The sequence below is a fragment of the Syzygium oleosum genome, unplaced genomic scaffold (assembly GCF_021117445.2).
Source record: "Syzygium oleosum isolate NSW1041296 unplaced genomic scaffold, Sole_v2.1 Sole_v2.02, whole genome shotgun sequence".
NCBI classification, from domain to species: Eukaryota; Viridiplantae; Streptophyta; class Magnoliopsida; order Myrtales; family Myrtaceae; genus Syzygium; species Syzygium oleosum.
Genome location: NW_026607486.1, coordinates 16,591,087 through 16,612,002, shown reverse-complemented (window position 1 = coordinate 16,612,002; position 20,916 = coordinate 16,591,087). Strand labels below are relative to the sequence as shown.

The 20,916-nt window shown below is 40.7% G+C and overlaps 2 protein-coding genes and 1 pseudogene across 2 annotated transcripts; 2 read left to right on the top strand and 1 right to left on the bottom strand.

Moving 5' to 3' along the window:
• Window positions 1-113: 113 nt before the first annotated feature.
• Window positions 114-1,870, top strand: LOC115682623 (peroxidase 11-like). The gene is made up of 4 exons (XM_030606933.2): window positions 114-399; window positions 564-755; window positions 901-1,066; window positions 1,221-1,870. Exons 1-4 carry the CDS (start codon window positions 142-144, stop codon window positions 1,643-1,645), a joined length of 1,041 nt encoding a protein of 346 aa, XP_030462793.1. The 5' UTR covers window positions 114-141; the 3' UTR covers window positions 1,646-1,870.
• Window positions 1,871-4,121: 2,251 nt separating this feature from the next.
• On the top strand, window positions 4,122-5,898 carry LOC115682708 (peroxidase 11-like). The gene is made up of 4 exons (XM_030607041.2): window positions 4,122-4,406; window positions 4,574-4,765; window positions 4,917-5,082; window positions 5,235-5,898. The coding sequence occupies exons 1-4, from the start codon at window positions 4,149-4,151 to the stop codon at window positions 5,657-5,659; spliced, it is 1,041 nt and encodes a 346-aa protein (XP_030462901.2). The 5' UTR covers window positions 4,122-4,148; the 3' UTR covers window positions 5,660-5,898.
• A 234-nt stretch (window positions 5,899-6,132) lies between these two features.
• Window positions 6,133-9,697, bottom strand: LOC115682546 (protein STRICTOSIDINE SYNTHASE-LIKE 10-like; annotated as a pseudogene).
• Between the last annotated feature and the right edge of the window lie 11,219 nt (window positions 9,698-20,916).

Below are 20,916 nucleotides of genomic sequence, written 5' to 3'. Positions count from 1 at the left end.
CACCAAACAGAACAGTGTTAGTTGCATCCCCTCTTGACTTTGAGAAAACTTCATGCAAAATCCTCAAGCAGCCATGCAAAAACTGAAGTTGACCTTGTCTACGTTTGTTCATTTATATATTTGCACAGTTTCAGGAAATGCATGTCAGCTAAAGAACCGGGAATGGCAGCTTCGATTCAACCAAGAGTCCTTGCAATGCAGTTCTTGGGGGCGATCGCCTTCATTTCTGGTTTTATACGCTCTGGTGCAAGTGACCCTCCACTGACGCTTGATTACTATGCATCTTCGTGCCCGACCGTGTTCGACGTCGCCCACAAAGAAATGGAATGCGCGGTGCTCTCAGATCCGCGCAACGCTGCATTAGTAGTCCGACTACACTTTCATGACTGCTTTGTTCAGGTCCATTGCGTACATCATAATTTTATGCAATTTCCAAGTCTCTCATAGTTAAATTGAACACGTACTTGAGAATGAGACTGGCAGTAGTGACATCAATCATGAAGCATAGATCAAAGTGCAAAGGGAGAATTCTTCTTTTATCTTTTGGTTGCGATTTTTAATAGGGATGCGACGGTTCAGTTCTATTAGACGATACGGTCACGTTACAAGGAGAAAAGACAGCGTCCCCAAATATAAACTCTCTAGAAGGTTTTGACATCATCGATAGGATCAAGAACAAAGTTGAATCCGACTGCCCCGGAATTGTCTCGTGCGCTGATATATTGACAATTGCTGCTAGAGATGCTGTCATTCTGGTATAGATTGTCCTGCCTCTCTGAATTCCTCATTTACTTGTCAAATGATGTTCTGAATTATAACTTATGTTGTTGTACTTCTAAACCAAGTAGGCATACCAGAAAATCAATGTGATTAATATTGATTCTCTTTCGTACTTTATAGGTGGGCGGACCGTATTGGGATGTTCCGGTGGGGAGGAAGGACTCGAGAAGTGCAAGCTACGAGCTCGCAAACACCAACATACCAACTGCGAATGAAGGTCTCGCTTCCATCATTTCCAAGTTCCTTTACCTCGGCCTCTCTGTCACCGACACCGTCGCGCTTTCTGGTAATTACTAAGTTCCTATTCCTCTTAAGTGATTGATCAAATTACTCACCCAAGGTGAGCCTATTGCCGCAGAGAAAAAAGCGCAATGATTTAGGCGTGTATATAGTAAATTACATTAGATTTTCCATAATTATATGCATATGCAAATCACTAGGGGCTCACACGATCGGCATGGCACGCTGTGAGAACTACCGCGCGAGAATATACGGGGACTACGAATCGACATCAGGTGGTAGTCCATCATCCGAAGCGCGCCTCAGCAAATTGAAATCCACATGCCCAGCTGCAGGAGGGGGAGAGGACAACATCGCACCGATGGACTACGAAACACCCGATGTATTTGACAGCTCCTACTACCATTTGCTCCTGAACGGAGAGGGATTAATAAACTCTGACCAGGAACTGTATTCAAGTGTATTGGCCATTCAGACCAAGAAGCTTGTGGAACAGTATGCGCATGACACGGCGGCTTTCTTTCAGCAGTTCTCCGAATCCATGGTCAAGATGGGGAACATCACGAATTCGGATAGCTTTGTCAATGGAGAAGTGAGGAAGAATTGCAGATTTATCAATACATGATCATTGAGTTATGTGAAATAAAAACATGTTTGATTTTCTTAATCTTTGTTGGTTATTTATCCAGAGTCGGACATATGCAAACTTGAGCTAACTATGGTTAGCAAATTCATTTGGAAGTTAAAAACAATTCTTGTGAGAGAGACGTGGATTTCTCTTCACACAGCCATTTGTAATGGTGAACCCAAATATCATGTGTAATTATCATGAAGTTAAGATTGACAGGTCGATCTGGTTTTATACTTAGAAAAGCTTTAAATGTCGCCTGGCGTTGAGCTGCAAAAAGGAGAACTTGTACAGCTATATTGAATGATACAGAGCCAGAAAGTCGAACGCTTGTTTGGCCAACCAGGAACGGCTAATCCGTATAAGGTTCTTTTATCTAGAATTGCTAACTATATCTCAGAAAATAGAGAATTTCTGTGGATGAGCATATTTCAGACATCTTGGACAATGACTTCAAGTCGTATCTTTACAGAGGTCTCTAACTATTTGCATTGTCGCTGAAAAAACTTCAGGAAATACCTATCAGAACGTGCATTAAATAGAGTACCTAAAAAATATCAAAAGAGAAAAAACCAATAAGAAGAAGAGGTGTACCTACCCACTTGGTAGCTGAAATTCTACGCCATATGAAGGTGAAGATGATCATGAAGATTGAGATATTGCCACAAGGAGCTAAGAAAAGATTTGGAACATTTACCTGGATACTTGGACAATTAGGCTGCTTAAAAATTACTGCTTCTTAATTTGCATCAAGCCCCCAGAACTGGAAGCACCTTTTGAATTGAAGGCTCCATGAATAATTTGTTCTCAACACGACCCGCGTGAATAGAAAACTTCCATATAATCTACTTGTTCTGCTGTAGTCAAACACGTCTGCACTACTCCTACATTAAACACTAGTGAATATTGTAATATCTACAAAGTCCAGATGCCCCTTGTTACCGTGCATGCTGTGATGTACTAAAAAGTTCATTGATGAGAGGCTGCTGTACTACTATTCTTTTGAAGCTAATACCAGTTTACATATGTCTGTCATTCAGTTCAAGTGTTGAAGCAATTAGAAGAGGTGATGATCATATGGGCCTGGTTGTTACTATGAGATTTTGGCATTATGATTCGGCAAAAACCATTCGAGGAACTCGCTGGGAAGCACATTCGAGGGATGGACAGGTCTCAATGGCTAAGGGTTCTTGAGAATGTCGCAACTCAGAGATGATTCTTATTTTCCCGAGAAGCATGTAACTTGTGATTATTGAGGTGTTAAGCAGATTTTTGTCTAGAGAAGAGGTAGTTCTTCTGGAAGATTCAAAGTTCAACGTTTTTGGTTGCCTGTGTACAATAAGAAACCCATCTGTTTCGTCCAATTTTTGTGGTTACTAACCGCATTGGATGTCATTGTAGATCTCATTTTACACTTATGATGATTTATACCCCTAACTTGGTGGAACAAGATCTGTATTCACTCGATCAACGATGTAAGCACAAAATTTGTGCTGAACCATATTCTGTAGGCATGGTCTGGTAGGTCCTTTGATCGTTGATCTACATTGGCTAAATAAGCTCGTATTGGCTCTATCAGGTACATCATGACTTCGTCAAAGTTCGAGGAGAGCCATTCCAAACTTTGCACATTCTTTTTTCTTCTGGTACACTTCAAAAATCAATAACGTACCCTAGCTGTGGCATGGCAAATGAAGCAACTACGAAGGGAAGAAACTTGCAGGAAAGTCTTACGCTAATGAATGGCTTCTTGGGTATATTGCTGTGAAGGCATACGTAATAAGATTTCTAGTCCGTTTAAAGTAAGACTGGCCGGCCGTTCATTGAATTCCACACTCCAGAGCTGCTTAAACTAATTGGTTATCTCATCGGGCGGACTCGGGTCTGGTCAGGTCGAGCCTGAAGGTCGGGCTTAATATGTCGCTCGAGCCTACCCATCACATAAAATTCACGTAGCAACTTTCGGGCCCGATAAATATGGACAGATTGGGCTTTTTCATGTAAGAGCATTCCCCAAGCCCATCCATTTACCTCTCGGGTCTAGGCGGGCTTAGGCGGCTACCCGCCCGCCGTTGATCACATATTTTTGTGAACCAAAAACCCGAGAGAACTCTGTTCAAAACAAGAAGACTAGAACAATCACCCTAATAGCAGCTAATCGCGATTGGTTTGGTGACTTCCCAAATCTAAAAATATTATTCTCTTGAGCTCACGTGTCTCTCTCTCTCTCTCTCTCTCTCTCTCTCTCTCTCTCTCTCTCTCTCTCTCTCTCTCTCTCTCTCTCTCTCTCTCTCTCAGAAGTCAAGAACAATTAAAAGTAATTTTAGTCTCGGCATTACCCACCAAACAGAGCAACATTAGTTGCATCCCCTCTTGACTTTAAGAAAACTTTATTCAAAATCCTCAAGCACCCATGCAAGAACTGAAGTTGTACTTCTCTAGGCTTGTACTTCTCTCTCCGTTTGTTCCTTTATATATTTGCACAGCTTCAAGGAAATGCATGTCAGGCAAAGAACCGGCAATGGCAGCTTCATTTCGTCCACGAATCCTCGCAATGCAGTTCTTGGCCGCGATCGCCTTCGTTTCTGTTATCATGCGTTCCGGTGCAAGTGACCCTCCACTGACGCTTGATTACTATGCATCTTCATGCCCGAGCGTGTTCGAAATCATCCGCGAAGAAATGCAATCCGAGGTGCTGTCGGATCCGCACAACGCTGCTTTAGTACTCCGACTACACTTCCATGACTGCTTCGTTCAGGTGCATTGCATACATCGTAATTTTATGTAAATTCTCATTCTCTCATAGTTAAACTGAACATGTGCTTGGGAATGAAACCATGTGTTGATAGTGACAATCATCATGAAGCATAGATCAAACTACAGAGGTAGAATTTATTCCATCTTTTGGTTGTGATGTTTCATTAGGGGTGCGACGGTTCAGTTCTGTTAGATGATACGGCCACGCTAAAAGGAGAGAAGACGGCTTCCCCAAATATAAACTCTCTACGAGGTTTTGACATCATCGATAGGATCAAGAGCAAGGTCGAATCCAACTGCCCCAGAATTGTCTCTTGCGCTGATATATTGACCGTTGCTGCTAGAGATGCTGTCATTCTGGTATAGATTGTCCCCTCGCTCTCTGAATTCCTCATTCACATGTCAAATAATGTTCTGAACTACAACCTCTGTATGTTATTACTTGCTAACCAAGGAGATATTTCAGAAAATTTCAATGTGATTAATATCGATTCTCTTTCGTACTTGTTAGGTGGGCGGACCATATTGGGATGTTCCGGTGGGGAGGAAGGACTCGAGAAGTGCAAGCTACGAGCTAGCAAACACCAACATACCTACACCGAATCAAGGTCTCATTTCCATCATTTCCAAGTTCCTTTACCTCGGCCTCTCCGTCACCGACACCGTCGCGCTTTCCGGTAATTACTAAGTTCCTATTCTTCTTAAGTGATCGATCAAATTACTCACCCAAGGTGAGCTTATTGTCACAGAAGAAAGCGCACTGATTAAGATGCGTATGTAGTAAATTGCATGAGATTCTCCTTAACTATGTGCACATGCAAATCGCCAGGGGCTCACACGATCGGCGTGGCACGCTGTGAGAACTTCCGAGCAAGAATATATGGGGACTACGAATTGACGTCGGGCCGTAGTCCATTATCTGAAGTGCACCTCAGCAAATTGAAGTCCACATGCCCAGCCGCAGGAGGGGGAGATAACAACATCTCGCCGTTGGACTATGAAACGCCCAACACATTCGACAACTCCTACTACCATTTGCTCCTGAATGGAGAGGGATTGCTCAACTCTGACCAGGAACTCTATTCAAGTGTATTGGCCATTCAGACCAAGAAGCTTGTGGAACAGTATGCATTTGACACGGCGGCTTTCTTTCAGCAGTTCTCCATTTCCATAGTAAAGATGGGAAACCTCACGAATCCGGATAGCTTTGTCGATGGAGAAGTGAGGAAGAATTGCAGATTCATCAATGCATGATCATTGAGTCGTGTGATATGAAGACTTGTCTGATTTCTTAATCTTTGTTGGTTATTTATATGGAGTCGGACATATGTGAACTTGAGCTAATTATGATAAGCAAATTCATTTGGAAGTCAGAACTATTCTTGTAATGGAGACGTGGATTTGTCTCCACACAGCCATTATTAATGGGGTCCCTGTACCCATATATTGTGTGTAATCATTTATGAAGTTAAGATTGACAAGTCGATCAAGTACGATGCATAGAACGATTTTAAATGTCACCTGGCGTTGAGCTGCAGAAAGGAGAAAAAATTGTACGACTACATTGAATAATACAGAGCCAAAATACTGAACGCTTGCACTTGTTTGGCCAACCAGAAAAGGCTAATGCATGCACTAGAAAACCATCAAGAGAGACGGAAATCACAAATATAACAGAGAGAGAGAGAGGCCACAACAAGCACTCACCCACCCACCTAAACACACAGTACAAACACCCAAGAAAAGCCTTAATACGCCTTGAGCTTACCCACATAAGGCTTTGTCACAGACCCAATCCAGAGTGTGCCTCCAAACTCGTCAACCTCACTGACTGACTCGAATGTCGTCCCAAATCCTCCATCCAGCACCTCCACAACTCTCCCTTCTTCACTAATTTTGGTTGCAACTGGGTCTTTGGTGAACCAAGGAATCTCATCACCATCTATATGACCCTGACCCTGCACTATTGAGCCCTGCTCAGGACCCTCCGTTTTGTGAAGGACCAGTCCTCTTCCACTGTTGAGGGCAACCCAGAACTCCCCCTTGTCATTCCTCATGATGTTGTCTGGGTACCTTGCGAGCTGAGAGTAGAAAACCTGTGCGGGAGTCACATGATGTCCTGTCTTGGAGGGTCTGAGAGGAATCCTAAGGAGCTGGAGGTTGCCAGTTTCAGCCACCACAAGGAAAGAGCTGTCCTTGCTTAGGGCTAGCCCGTTGGGGAAGGACAGTCCGCTGAGCAGGACCGTCACTCTCTTGGTGTGGGGATCATACTTGAGCACTCTCCCTGTTTTGTCTCCACTCTCAATGGACAACATGTAGTTCCTGATTACGATCATGTGCAACCCAGATGAGCCATCCACATGTGAAGGTTTGCAAAATAGGAACGTGGAGTTCAAACATCATAGCTTCCAAAGGTAGAGCTTTAACCATCATATGAAAAGCTCATTCATAGAAAAACATGAACGGGTGTAATTTACGCACATGTCGACATTGACGTATACTCAATTTTCTACGGCCGACGAGTGCAAGCAACGCTATATGTAGAAGCCACCCACGTGGGTTTCGAGTCAGTTCGTTACCAGAGCATTTCCCTAGTATGAGACGCGCTCATCTAGCCGAGGTTTCTCGTCGCGAAAAGGACCGTACACGTGTGTTCGTATACACACATACGCGACAAGCTGTACAAGTGATAGAACTAGCTATGCCTTTAATGAGGAGCATAGAGATTTCCCACCGAGGCAAAGCAATTATCAGAGAGCCCCCCCGCATGGGGCATCAGCCCGACAAGTTGCAACTCCAAATAGTAAAGAGATGTTGACAAATGAGGTTGCATTTAGAATGCAGGGCCAGTTTCTCTCGGTCGTTCATGTCAATGTCTCCCTGAAACAGATGGGCCGTTCTATGTCACCTACACATATCCTACCTCATGGCTAAATCGAAATCTTGCACTGTAAGATCTTAGAAACTAATCTTGTGATGTTGTCGTTCAAAATGATAGACCGATGTACTTAGTCTAGACAGTCGACAAAAGTTCGATTTCCTCGTATCATCTTCACTGGTCGTTTAAAGTCATGCGCAATCTACCCATTTAGGTTTTCTAACTCCGTCTCTAACGCAATCCATAAGATTATTTACAATAAATATTTCAGGGATTCTGAATTTAAATTCAGAAAATAGGAGCGGACACAAGAGGGCCTAATCAATGCTAGAACTTCAAAATTCACAGGAAGGAAAAGGTGAACAAAATGACGGGTGAGAATAAATTTCCGTACCTGATGTCAAAAAGAAAGGAAAAGAGAAAGGCAGAGAAATTAATATGACAAATATACCTTCTTTGGTAGAAGATGGTACTGTCCGTGAAATAAACAGCTCCCGTCCCAGCGTCGATGTCGAGTGCGTTGGTGAGGTTGAAAGGGACTCCTCCACCAGAAGTCGCGAGCTGCTCGGCGACGCCGCCGCGGGGTCCGACCTTGAGGAGGCCGTAATAGGCGTCTGCCACGTAGAGATCGCACGTCGCGTTGTTGAATTTGAGGCCCAGCGGCCTCCCGCATACCTGTTCCTTATTAGGGTCCTTCGAGCTGTCGCACAGTTTCCTGTCCCTGAGGATGAACGAGAGAAACTTGTTTCGGTTCACGATCAAGATGGTGACCATCATGCCTTCGAGATCGTCCATGATCTTAAACGAATGTCGCTTCCTTCGATTTTCCTTTGTCCTTCGAGCTTTCATGTGATGTGGGGGAGAAAATGCTATGATATGAAATATATATCAATTCAATTTTTTTCCTGAATTTTTAGAATGAAAGGTTTAATTTTAACTTACTAAAATATCCTCTAAATAAATATATATGTATATATAATATATATAATATATATAATAGATTAAAAATGGATCTCTAACACTTAGATCGAGCAAGTCATATAACCAAAATAAATATGTTTAGAAATAGAAGATAATTTCTCTCTCCTTGCACCCTAAAATTATGAGGTTCTTTCATCTAGAATTGCCAACTATTTCTCAGAAAAATAGAGAATTTCGTAACTCAGCCGCTTCCGGACATCCTGGACAATGACACCTCGGCTCGAATCGGACAGAGTGCCCTACCTTCTTGCATTGAAGCTGAAAAACTTCAGGACATGTCCATCACAACGTGCTTTAAATAGAGTATCTGAAAAACATAATAGTAGAAAGAAAAGAAGAAGTGTACCTACCCGCTTGGTAGCTGAATTTCTACGCCATATGAGACTTCGTCAACGTTATATGTGTGATAAGTAAAGAGTTATAATCCATGAATTTGGACTTTTTAGCAATAGTCCTCTTCATGATTGTGGGAAAATAGAACAGAAAATCGACATTATTACATGGAGTTAATCCGGTCCGACGTCAGAGAGGTTGATTTACTTAGCTTATGCCCAAGATCGAAGAAAGAAACGTTTAAGGACTAGGAATTGCGGTGAACTAGTAGTGCATGCAGTCAAAATTGTTTCAATTTGCATGCATATATCATCTCTCAAACTCTAATAATGAGTTCTTCCGATTTCCAACTCTTTTGGCCTTCATTGTTCCAACGCCTCACTGTCACTTGGCATTTAATGAATCATACATTCATTAAGTACAATCCCTCCATGCACAGAGGGTCTCTCTCTCTCTCTCTCTCTCTCTCTCTCTCTCTCTCTCTCTCTCTCTCTCTCTCTCTCTCTCTCTCTCTCTCTCTCTCAAGAATTTTACTTTTATTTGTGTTTTTTCCAAAGAAACAGTTCAACGACATATTCCATCGACTTTAAGCTCACGTAAAACACGAACCAAAATTCGGATGCATGTGTTGTGGAGAAGATGAAGCTCGTGAAAGGAAAGGAAGTTTCTAAAGTACCATGCCTGCATGCAAGAATGTTGTGCATGAAGCTAAATTAGGGTTTCCTCGCAGATGAAAGACATGCCTGTGCGCCGTAGGCACGGAAAACTCCCTCCACCCAAGGCGAGACCCTTCCCACTTGAGGATCCTCCCATCCGAGACGCCGACATATGGGCCTCGCCCTTCGCAGTCGAAGGCGATGCTCTCGGGCCGGTGACCTTCGGGAGGGCGAGCTGGGAGTACTTGTTCCCGAGTTGGCTCGTGGACAGCGTCTCGAACGGCGAAACCAAACTTGGGGAGGGAATGAACACGGACAAGAACCGGAAGGAGAAAGAGAGAGGACTGTGTTTAAGAAGTGGGTTCATGGTGTCTGGTCTCTCTGTGGTGAGGGCACACTATGCTGGGCAGAGGAAGGTGTCGTGTTGTGAAATGTGAAGTTGATATCTGTACATATAAAAAAAAATGTAGGAAATTTAAATCCTCTTCTCTGATCTCGCTCCCCCCATCTGCTTGGCCTCTAATACGAGCGAACTGCGCCATCTTAAATGATCACAGTTGACGGTGTTGAAGCTAGCCCTCTACTTGTGTGTTCTTTCCAGATTCAGAAAGATTAGATATTCCCCCTTTACTAGGCTTTTCTTTCTCTTTGTTTGGTTTTCACATTAAGAGCGAGAGATGAAGTCTTTCGAGAGAAGTAGACACCAAAGAGTCTGAAACCATCTACATATGACAAGCATATTTTAATGCCGAGAATTAATAAGCTGATTCACGAAGTTGGGGTTCACACACAACTATTTCTTTGCTCTCCTCAACCTTTTCTTTTCGTCTTTACTTTTCATCACATTCTTTTCTCTCTTCGCTTTGATATTATGGAGCAACTACACATGATTAGGAAATGGTTGGCCTGTTCTTTAAGCATAAATTACATAACTTACTTTTCTTTTCAAACGAAAGTAAACACTAGATTTTACGAATTAGGAAAACTTTTCTGAAATTAAATGATCTTAATGAATTGTCCGTACGTGCTTGTTTGAATGAATCGACTTGATTTTTAGCGGAATTTCAAGTACCAAAAAGTTGAAATAAACGTAAATAATTAGTATCACAAACAAAAGTCACTCCTAGCCATATATGTTGGCATGCATAGGAGAATATGTAGAAAAAGAAATATAGACTCGAGTGCGTCCATACGTAGCATATCGTTGGGGAAATCATGTTAGCAGCACATGTGAAATGTACTGGATCAAAGGTCTTGAATGCGTTACCTACATACCCTAATAATGTCTTGGATTGAAGCGAAAGCACGGCACAAAAGATATCATCTGTTAGTTTCAATTGGCACCATCCAAACACTTGAGAAAAAAGTGCCACTCTATCGATACGGGCCAGATGAAGCACGACATTCATAAATGCGATTGAAGGAAGAATCTGCGCTTATATAAATGCATCTACGCTTATATTTAAAGGATACATGCATACATACATATATTGAAGTATGTCATGATTGTAGATAAGTAAACAGAAAAATCATCCAAAAAGTCATAAATCTATTGTATGGCAATCAATTCAGTCTTAAACCTTTCAATTGTGCCAATTTTATTTTAAACCTTTTGACGATTTGCCAATTCAATCTTAAACTTTTTAACAAATTACCAATATAGTCATTTTGGCTAATTTTGGTCGGAAATCGTTGACATGGTAATCTAGTTAGCCTTGGCCATTCTACGTGTCGCAGCTGGCACTGATGTGGACAATTTTTTAGAATTTTTTATTGATATTTCTTTTTTTTCTTTTTACACGAGGCTAGTCCACTAGTCGAGGGTGAGACCCTCGCTGGCCCCTAGTCAAGGGCCACAAAGCCCTCGCCGGCAAGGTCATGGCCCTCACCGAAGCTAGGTGAGGGCCCTCGCCCTTGCTGTGGCTAGCAAGCACATTGTGAGCCCTCGGCCACAGTAAGGGAGTCGCAACCCTCGCTCGCCCTCTCAGACAATTTTCTTTTAAGTTAACATTGGGTGCTCTCAAGAACCCCCGATGGTCATAGCATATAAAAGGAAAAATGTGTTGAACATTTAAGTGACTATTCTCATGTCTCCAACTGAATTTCTCGGGTCATTTAATTGGAGAAAAGTGTCAAAAAAAGTCATACACCATTTGCATTGGTGTCAATTCAATCCTAAACCTTTTTTTGGTGCCAATTCAGTCATAAATCTTTTGCATTTGTGTCAATTCAGTCCTTCCGACTATAGCTATTCACATGTCGAATGACTGAATTGGCACCAATACAAAAGGTTTATGACTGAATTGGCACAAAAAAAAGTTTAGGACTAAATTGGCACCAATGTAAAAGGTTTAGGACTGAATTGGCACCAAAAAAAGGTTTAGGATTTAATTGGCACCAATGCAAAAGGTTTAGGACTGAATTGACATCAAAAAAAAATTATGACTAAATTGGCACCAATACAAAAGGTTTATGACTTTTTTGACACTTTTGTCCATTTAATTCTGACAGACATATGTGAGTGACCGGATCACTTTATCGTGGGGGGATTGGACCAGAGACCAGACAAGGATGTTGTCTAGCTAGCCAATATTTTAAAGGTGATGAGTTTTAGATATGTTTTTAAATACTCTTCACTAGATGCACATTATAAAAAGGCTAACCAATTTGACATCACAGACAAAGGGAAAGAGCCCGTGAATCGAAATGTCAAAGATGGGTTACTATACTAATTGGCCTCCTGAATTATGAAAGATAGAAAAAAATAAGTGGCACATGGAACAGGGACACTAGCCCCAATGAACCCTTTCTTTGCATTATTTTTCTGCAATTTTCGGGTCCAGCCGGCGATTCACTTGCAGCCCAACTTGGTATTGAACTACATCGTTGCACTGATAATTTTCCACCTTCAATGAACAAGTTGTCCAATTCCAATGTCAAACCTTGTTCGACTGCCTATATCTGTGTGATTGATTCGGGTTGAATAATGTAAATCAGATATGGGTAGTTTTAATATTTACTTATCTTAATAGCTATCTCATATAGCCTATAGTTATCTAAGCATTCGTTATTTTCATCTAAATGCCATTGACACATGTTCGACAACTCCTACATCATTTTTACTAAAAATTTTATAAACGAACAACCCATGTAGATCTTTGCTTACAACTTATCATGTCATTGAAAGAAACCGATCGTGCACCGCTTACGTGCGAGTTTGACCCAGTAGTATACTTTTCATGGCCATCTAAGCAAATTTCCAATCCAAACAAGTATCTAATCCCACGTCTCTAATTCTTATACATATTTCGATTATAAATCTACAATCACATGTATGTATATGTAGATCCTATTTTGAAATATCTATATGCCGAAATTGTTGCATTTACATTATAAAAGAAAGTTATATTCCATGATTGTGCATGTTCAGCATTTAAAATATTAGCACTATGATTTTTCAAGTTTATGAGAACTAAGTCTTGCATCTAAGTTATATAGACTGCATTTTTAAGTCAATAAAAGAAAATTTGATGAAACAAGTTCGTACATATAAGTTTAAAAAGCAAATTTAGTACTTTAAAAGTTAGATCCCATGATAAGAGCTAAATCCCATAATTGCGCAGATTCTGCATCTAAGAATATTGCATCAATAATACGAAATCGACTTTTATGCATACTTTGGAATTTTAAGTTCCTAATGTGTATTTTGGTAATAAGTATCTAATCCATGTACAAGAAACAATAGAATTATGGATATTCTGGTAATAAATGTTTTGAATAATTGTTTATGTATATATAGATTCTATTTTGAAATATCTATATAATTGTTTGGAAATAATCGTTTGTTTTGAAAGAATTTCTTACAAAAATTTATGTCAACACTAAGATTTAGAGTGACATAACAAATTTCGTTTTAAACCAGCACAACGCACGAGCATCTTATTAATTTATGTGATAGTCGGTGTGGTTGTGAACTTGTGATATGTCAGGAGAAAATATAACAAACCCAACAAGTTAAACTATTTCCACGCTAATCACCTCCTTGCAAGAAAGCATACGACCCACAAAGAACAAATATTCATATGTGTGCATGGATAAAGATTTTTTGGGCACCGTACCTCCAATAGTACCTCAATAGACCTTAATGTGTATGTACACTCTGTCCTAAAATTTCAGACTGTTTATTTTTTTTTTATAATCGAGGTGTCCGTGCGGCCGGCGAGTTAGGGCTCAAATCAGCGGTGATGTTCGTATCCACATGAATTGATAATCTGAATGAACGAGGCGCTGCATGAAGCCGCAGATAGGGATAGAGGACATCATACGAAGATAGGCATCATTATGGAGTAGGTTGAATTCGAAAATGGGCGCTCGCTATTATCTACTTGTCTAATTTGCGAAAGGTTTTCGAGCAAGGTTATGATACACAAAACTCTATCAAGCTACCCTATGGCCTATGGTGTGAAAAATAATCCATCAAGCTTGTAAGACCTGCTAGTTACTTCATCAAATTGGATGTGACTCTTTCCTTAGTCTTTGAATTCTAGTTTTTTTTTCCTGAAATTATCAACACTTAGAAAGTTCATTCAATCTCGGTTACGGAATATAATATATTAACGACTCTATTATTCGTCGATGATTAATTAGCCATTATTGCGTTGTGATGTGACAACCTCTCCAAAACAGTAACAACTCTCTTGAATTTCAAGTGGCGATTGCCGAACAGTGAACCTACACGGTCAAAGAACAACTTGCTCGTGAGAACGTGCCGGAGCTCGACACGGAGTAAACAGCATTCATCGCGACCGTTTTGTCTTTTCAATAATTTTTGGAATGGTTAATGAAACAGTTGGACAGAGAACGAGATGAAATGGCCCGTAGGCTTCATTTGTTTCGTAAAAAATAAATAATTTAAAAAATATTTTTTAAAAATAATTACTTATAAAAATAAATAAATAAAAAATGTTTTCATCATCCATGAAAATATTTGAATATGAATTACTGTTGACAGTGAAAATATTTTTCATTGATTAATTATTTCGAGCGATATAAGCAATTATATTTAGGAAAATATTTTCTAAATCATCAATTTTTCGCAAAGCAAAAGGAGCCATAGATGCCCTATATCCAACATTTTCTTTTTTCTCCCCTGCGTAATAGGTTGGAATCGTAGAAGAGGGGCCATTGAGGAGAAAATATTCAGCAAAATATAGGCCAAACAAAACTTCAACTTTTGCAAATTATCCTAACTTTTCAAACAACTAAAAAAGAGTTTATGGACTCTTTACTCGAGCAACAAAAGTATCCGCCGCAAATTTGCTTGAATCGAAGTTCAAAATTTGAAGTATCAAAAAGCTTCACAGATTGAAAGGTGAAGCAAATGAGTCCAAATCAAGAAGGTTGGAAGCCTAAGCGTGTAAATTTAGAAGAATCGGAAACAATGGCGTTTTAGAGAAGCGATGTCGCCTAGTTTTTACTAAAGTGTCCACAGCGTCTTTTTTGCTCTTGTTGAATTGTCTTTTTATACATGTCAATCCCATAAATAAGGGTTTGTTTAGTAACGTTTTTGTTCCCAAAAATAATTTCTGTTCAAAAATATTTTATTTTATTTATATTTCCTAGACGAGTTTCTGAGCAAAAAAACGCGTTTAGTAAACGCACAAAATTTCTATTCCCGGAGTAGAAAAAGAATAGAAATGCATTTGGTAGGACACTAAAAATTTGTACTCCTAATTTTTTCATTTAATTATAAAATTGTCGATGGAGACTTAACGATTCATGTTTGGATAAAATTGGATTATAAATAGAATAAGAATATATTGTGATATAGAATTGGATGACCTTAATACAATCATAAAGAAATACTCCTTATAGACAAAGCAAATATAGGATGGTAGTTGAGGAAATTGCAGTTTATGGGACTTAACAATTCATGTTTGAATAAAATTGGACTAGAAATGGAATAATAATATATTATGATATAGAATTGGATGACCTTAATATAATCATAAAGAAAATTACTTCTTATAGACAAAGCAAATACCGAATGATGATCGAGGAAATTGCAATTTAGGGTGTACGATTTTAGGATTTGGGGTTAGGGATTTCGGTTTTAGGATTTCGGTTTTGAGGTTTAGGGGTTGGGGCTTTGGGTTTTAGGGTTTAGGTTTGGGGTTTAGGTTTTAGAGTTTCAGGTTTCAGGTTTTGGATTTCAGGTTTGGGGTTTTAGGGTTTAAGTTTAGGGTTTGGGATTTAGGGTTTTAGGGATTCGGGTTTTGGGTATTGGGATTTGGGATTTAGGGTATGGGGTTTGGGGTTTATGGTTTAAGGTTCGGGGTTTTGTGGTTTTGCGTTTTAGGAATTAGGGTTTGGAATTACGATTTTAGGATTTAGGTTTTAGGGTTTCGGGTTTGGAGTTTTGGGGTTTAGGGTTTAGTGTTTCGGGTTTTCGGTTTTAGGGATTTAGGTTTTAGGGTTTCGGGTTTTTGATTTTAGTGTTATGGGTTTTAGAGTTTGGGTATTGAGGTTTAAGGTTTTGGGGTTTAGGGTTTGGGGATAGGGTTTAGGGTTTAGTATGAGAATATCTTGTGAAAGAGAAAGAGTTAATCTTGTTTCTCTATTGTTTCTCTTTTTGTTTCAGAAATAGAAAAGTATATTTTTTTTACTTATTATTTATGTTCTAAATCTATTCCACGGCCACTTTTCTGTTCTGGGAAACAAAAAAACTAATTGGCATTACTAAACGAATTTCTGTTCTTTTTCTGTTCCGGGTAACAAAAGAACAGAAAAACAGAAACGTTACTAAACAGGCCCTAAGTTATTTGCCACAAGCGCTTGCATAGACCGAAAACTTTAAGGGTGGGTATTTTTGTCCCTCAGGTAATTCGAAAGTTCTTTTGAGTCATTTGAAAAGCTAAGGGATTTTGTTTTCTTTACCTATGGCTGAAAGTTCGTGAATTTTTTGAGATGCGCCCCAGAGTCCATATCGTATTGTGTAATGCCACTATCATATCACTTGTCGATTGAATATCATATTTTTTTGCTGAAAAATGTAGCACATTATTGTACTTGGTTGGGAATGAGCTTTAAGAAACAATCTTGCGCTAAGGATGACTTAAGAATTTCAGTTAAATCGTGCTCGATTAGTAAATTGGGAAAACTTTTACCGGTTGGTCAGTATAGTTGTCAAACACAAGCTCCAAGTGTTAATGGTTGTAACGAAATGAAAACATAGTGATTAAGTTTTGCGACCTGATTATCGAACCTATTAATGTTTTTTTTTTTTGCTCTTGAACCTACTAAGGTTCATCGGCCATCAAATTGTAGTCTTTGGTTGCATCCTAGACTTATGAAAATCATCGAAAGAGCCTAAGGCCAGTGATTCATGTGAATGGGCCTCTTTTGCAAATCTTTTCGGGATCCGTCCATCTATCGAAATTCTTACACCATCACTCGGGCCTGAGTTTATTGATCGTGGAATTGCCGAGGAAAATTCAATTTCAAGCACCAATCTTTCATAGATAAGAATAATACTAGCCTTAGAAGAAGACACATTTCTTAACTATTTTTTCTCTCGGGTCATCTCCGGTACCATGAATCCACATACTCTGGTGATCATCCGATATCCGGAAAAGGGTAAATCTCCAACAGACTGGTCGAGGAATCGATCGGGCAGAACAGGTTAACAAATCCGAACAGCACTCCATTGCGGCAACCCCCCATAAAAAAAGACAACGAAACAAAGTTACGAATCATACAATACATACGAATTTCGCATGCAGAGAAACATGTATTCAAAACATATGAAAATGCAAGTAGGGGGGGTGCGGGAGGGGGGGGGAGACGAGTTCTCAGGAATGGTGCGCATGGACGTGCGTGCAAGGCGTCGGTCCATAATCAATGGCCATTCCCTATAGTTACTGGTATTAATTTAAGGCGCCATGTCAACTTGCTATTGACAGCTTCGATATGGACATATGTTCATGCACGGGACATATGCAAACTTCCATTCGAGTGCACTGATTCCGAGGCCACACAGCTCAATCAAATATCTTCTTTGACCATACCCTCGAATCAAGGCCCCTTGCTTCAATGATCATGTCGGCCAATAATGACGTCAATATTAGTTCCGTATTCGAAAGCGTTCTGCTGTGCCACCGAATGCATGCAAACCCGGTGCATTCCAGTTCTTAGAATCTATAGGTCCAACCACTTTGAAGGATTAGGATGCACTGATCTCACATGCACCGAGATCATTTAAGAATTTTCCGATGCTTCGCCCCAATTCCTCTCTGGACGGGTCCATCAACAATCCCTCGTTATAAAGCATGAGATAAAAGATATTCCAAGCGGGTGAGTATCTTCCAAGTGGTAACAACTTTTTCAATATATGTAATAACTTTCAGTGTCGAGGTATGACTTTCTGAATGGATGCCAATGAAGTTACTCAACTGGATGTGTTAGGATTAGACATAGAAACACAACGAAATAGTAAGGAAAATGGAAAAAGGGAAATCAATACACAAAGTTTTATTATGGTTCATCCTTAAATTAGAGCTACATACGACGGAGGATTCTACTATAATTAGCACTTCCCACCTCTCTATTACAATTTTCAATTACAGGAGAAAATGACTATATATAGGCAATAGCTATTTATAGGTTCAAGCCAAACTATCAATAAAATACGGGCCCAAACTATAAAAATCATCGGCGGCTCGAGGGCACTGCCCCCACGACCCCCCCAAATCCCTCCTCGCTCATCGGGGAGCACGACCCCCATGCATTCCTATCGATGAGGAATATGAATCACACCCAGTAAAAAGGAGAAAGGCACAGTCATGCGACTTTTATTTGTCATCGTTGGAGTGTTGAGAAGTCGTTTTCTTTTAATTATCAGGAAGTACTAAATAGGCAAATCGTCAAAAGATTTGAGATTAAATTGATATCATTAAAAAATTTAAAACTGAATTGACGCGATACGATTGATTACAACTTTTCTCAACAATCCTTGGATAGGTCGGTCAAGTCGAGGACCGTGGCCATTCCGTTTGCCCCCTCGATCGACTTGTTTGATGGGGGGAGAAGATCTAGAAGCGTCAAAAGTCAACAGGAGTAAGAAGAATTCTAACCATCTCATGACGTTGACATGGCAAGGACTCTTTCGCGGGCCCTGCTCGTGCAACTTTTGCATTGGTCTCGTCAAAAATCAAAGTCGTCGGAAACGCGTATGGGAGACGGTCCGCCCGAATATGATTTTTTAGATGCCGTGGATCATTCCCATCCCGACCTCGCTTTCCCTTGCGTTCGTGTTACCTTCGCGTGTGAGATTCCGAAGACGAACGTCGGCATCTTGATTCCCCACGCGAGAAGGCAAATCACTCCACGGAATCAAAGATTTGGACTTTTGGAAAATAATCCTCGAGGTTGCATGGTGGCGGCCAACTTGGGTGTCGGGGGTTCGGTTCAGGAATTGGAAGATCACCGCATGCTAATCCCACAAATTGCGCGCAAACCACTCTGGATTGAGGACGCTGCATGGGTAGAAGGCTTGGGATTTGATCGGTTCGTGAGCTTGCAAGATATTCCGTTGGGTCTCCTGGTCACCGGCCTCTGCGCTTTAAAAAGAAATCCATCAGAAGAAGGAAAAGGAATGACTAAGCCGTATTTGGTTGACCATATAAGCATACTTAGCACAGAAAGATGCGATGTGATAGAAAATTCTAATAGGCGAGAATATATATGTCTTTTTGCTCCTTTTTATAAAAGGGTTGGTGCGAATTTGTTCATCGGTTTAACTTTTTTTATGAAAATGAATAAAGCAAAGCAAGGACTTGTGGGATTAGACTACGTAAAAAATCATGGATACATGCCTGTCGAATCAAATTAGCTTATATGGAGAGATGCTCCAAGGCCGGAGATGCCTTTCAAGAAACGCTAGAAAAGAACAATCACCAACAATTAATAGGCGCAAAAGTGAGTGTGAAGATCAAGCTTTATTCGCAAAATAATAAATTTTTTTATGAGCTGATGCCAAATACAGTTAAGAAAATTGCTAATGGCAATTGCAATTGCAATTGCAATTCCATTTTGAGCATACATTTATCGGCTTGATCTGCATGTTCCTACTACTAATCTTGTGTGCTCAACTCCTCCATGCCCGCAGTTCTACGTTCATTATCTAATGATTCATATACTTCGGGTTAAGTATAGAATTAATCCGTTAAGCTTCAATGTTCATGTGATTTGGTCCTCTAACTTTTATTTTGTTAAATCAAGTCATCCAACTTTTCGAATTTATGAGAGTCGGTTTATTAATTATTATTTTTGTGCAATCAAGTTCTCTTGGTCAACCACTTCAACTAAGCCGTCAAATCAATTAATGGCACGACATTACTTATGCGACAAAAAGCAACACGCGATACTAATTCGGTGCTAAAGGAGCATAACACAAACGGTTAAAACAAGGAGAAAGAAACCTTGATTGCACAATACAAGTCTTATGGGCCGTTTGGTTCGGCTTTTTAAATGCAACTTGGGGGAATGCAAATATCTGTAGATGAAAGCCACTTGGAGAAATGCAAGTGGTGTTTGGTAAAAAAAAATTTGTGAAACTACTTTGGCCTAAGTAGTGTTTGGTAAAAAATTTTTTGCAAAGGGCTTTGGCAATTTTTATTCTTAATATTCCGGTTTTGCCTCTATTACTATTCATCTTCTTCACCGGCGAGGGTGGGCGGCGAGGTGGGCGGCGAGGGCGGATCTGGCCGGCGAAGGCCAGGCGAGGTCGCCTGACCTAGGCGACGGCCGCCTGGGGTCGGGCGACCGCCCAGGCACCATCGCCTGGATCGGCGGTCGCACTGGGTCGCGCGACCCGGGCGGCGCTCACTGGGTCGCGCGACCTCGGGCGATGGTCACACAGGTCGCGCGACTCCAGGCGACCGCCAGGCCCGGGCGACGGCAGCGCTGGGCGGTCGCCCGAGGCCCGGGCGGCCGTCGCCTAGGTCGGGCGACCTCGCCCGGCCCCTTCACCAGGGCCTTCGCAGAGCGGAGATCCCGCCCTCGCGGGCCCTTCGCCGGCCACCCTCGCCGGCCACGTGAAGAAGATGAACAGTGACAGGGCAAAACCGGAAAATTGAAATTTGAGTGAGGGCAATTTGGGAAGGAAAAATAAGTTTCGGCGTTCCACAAATCTTTGAAAGCCAAAGCTGATCGGGACCAGACTTTGGGCTTTTAGATAGCATTCCAAATCTTGACTTTCGGCTTTCCGAGTCAGGAGCAAGCCAACAGATTCGACATTTTGGGAAGGGGCTTTCGGTAGCAAAGCCCCTTCCCAAAGCTGAACCAAATGGGGCCTTAGTGGATAAACAAAACATCAGACTGCAAAAAAAGAAGAAGAAAAAAGATTAGTGTATTGAAAATTCTAAAATTTGTCATGAAAGTGTTATTGAGTTCTAAAATTTTCGAAAAGTGCAATTAAGTCTTAAAACTTGTCACGAAAATGTAATCGAGTCCTGAAAATTTTAAAAAAGTGCAATCAAATTCGTTGACAAGTTTTATGATATCTGATGCACTTATCCAAAAAAAAAAATTTGTAAGATTTGATTGGACGGGACGAAAATCAAGAGAACCAAGTTGCCCATATCAAAAAAGTAAGAGGATTTGAG

What these genes read in the sequence shown, in the direction of transcription:
- LOC115682623 (XM_030606933.2), top strand. Translation starts at nt 142, where the DNA reads ATGTCAGCTAAAGAACCGGGAATGGCAGCTTCGATTCAACCAAGAGTC. An exon ending in CTAGAGATGCTGTCATTCTG is followed by an intron (nt 756 to 900) that starts GTATAGATTGTC and finishes CGTACTTTATAG; the next exon opens with GTGGGCGGACCGTATTGGGA. An exon ending in CGACACCGTCGCGCTTTCTG is followed by an intron (nt 1,067 to 1,220) that starts GTAATTACTAAG and finishes GCAAATCACTAG; the next exon opens with GGGCTCACACGATCGGCATG.
- LOC115682708 (XM_030607041.2), top strand. Translation starts at nt 4,149, where the DNA reads ATGTCAGGCAAAGAACCGGCAATGGCAGCTTCATTTCGTCCACGAATC. An exon ending in TCCATGACTGCTTCGTTCAG is followed by an intron (nt 4,407 to 4,573) that starts GTGCATTGCATA and finishes ATGTTTCATTAG; the next exon opens with GGGTGCGACGGTTCAGTTCT. An exon ending in CTAGAGATGCTGTCATTCTG is followed by an intron (nt 4,766 to 4,916) that starts GTATAGATTGTC and finishes CGTACTTGTTAG; the next exon opens with GTGGGCGGACCATATTGGGA.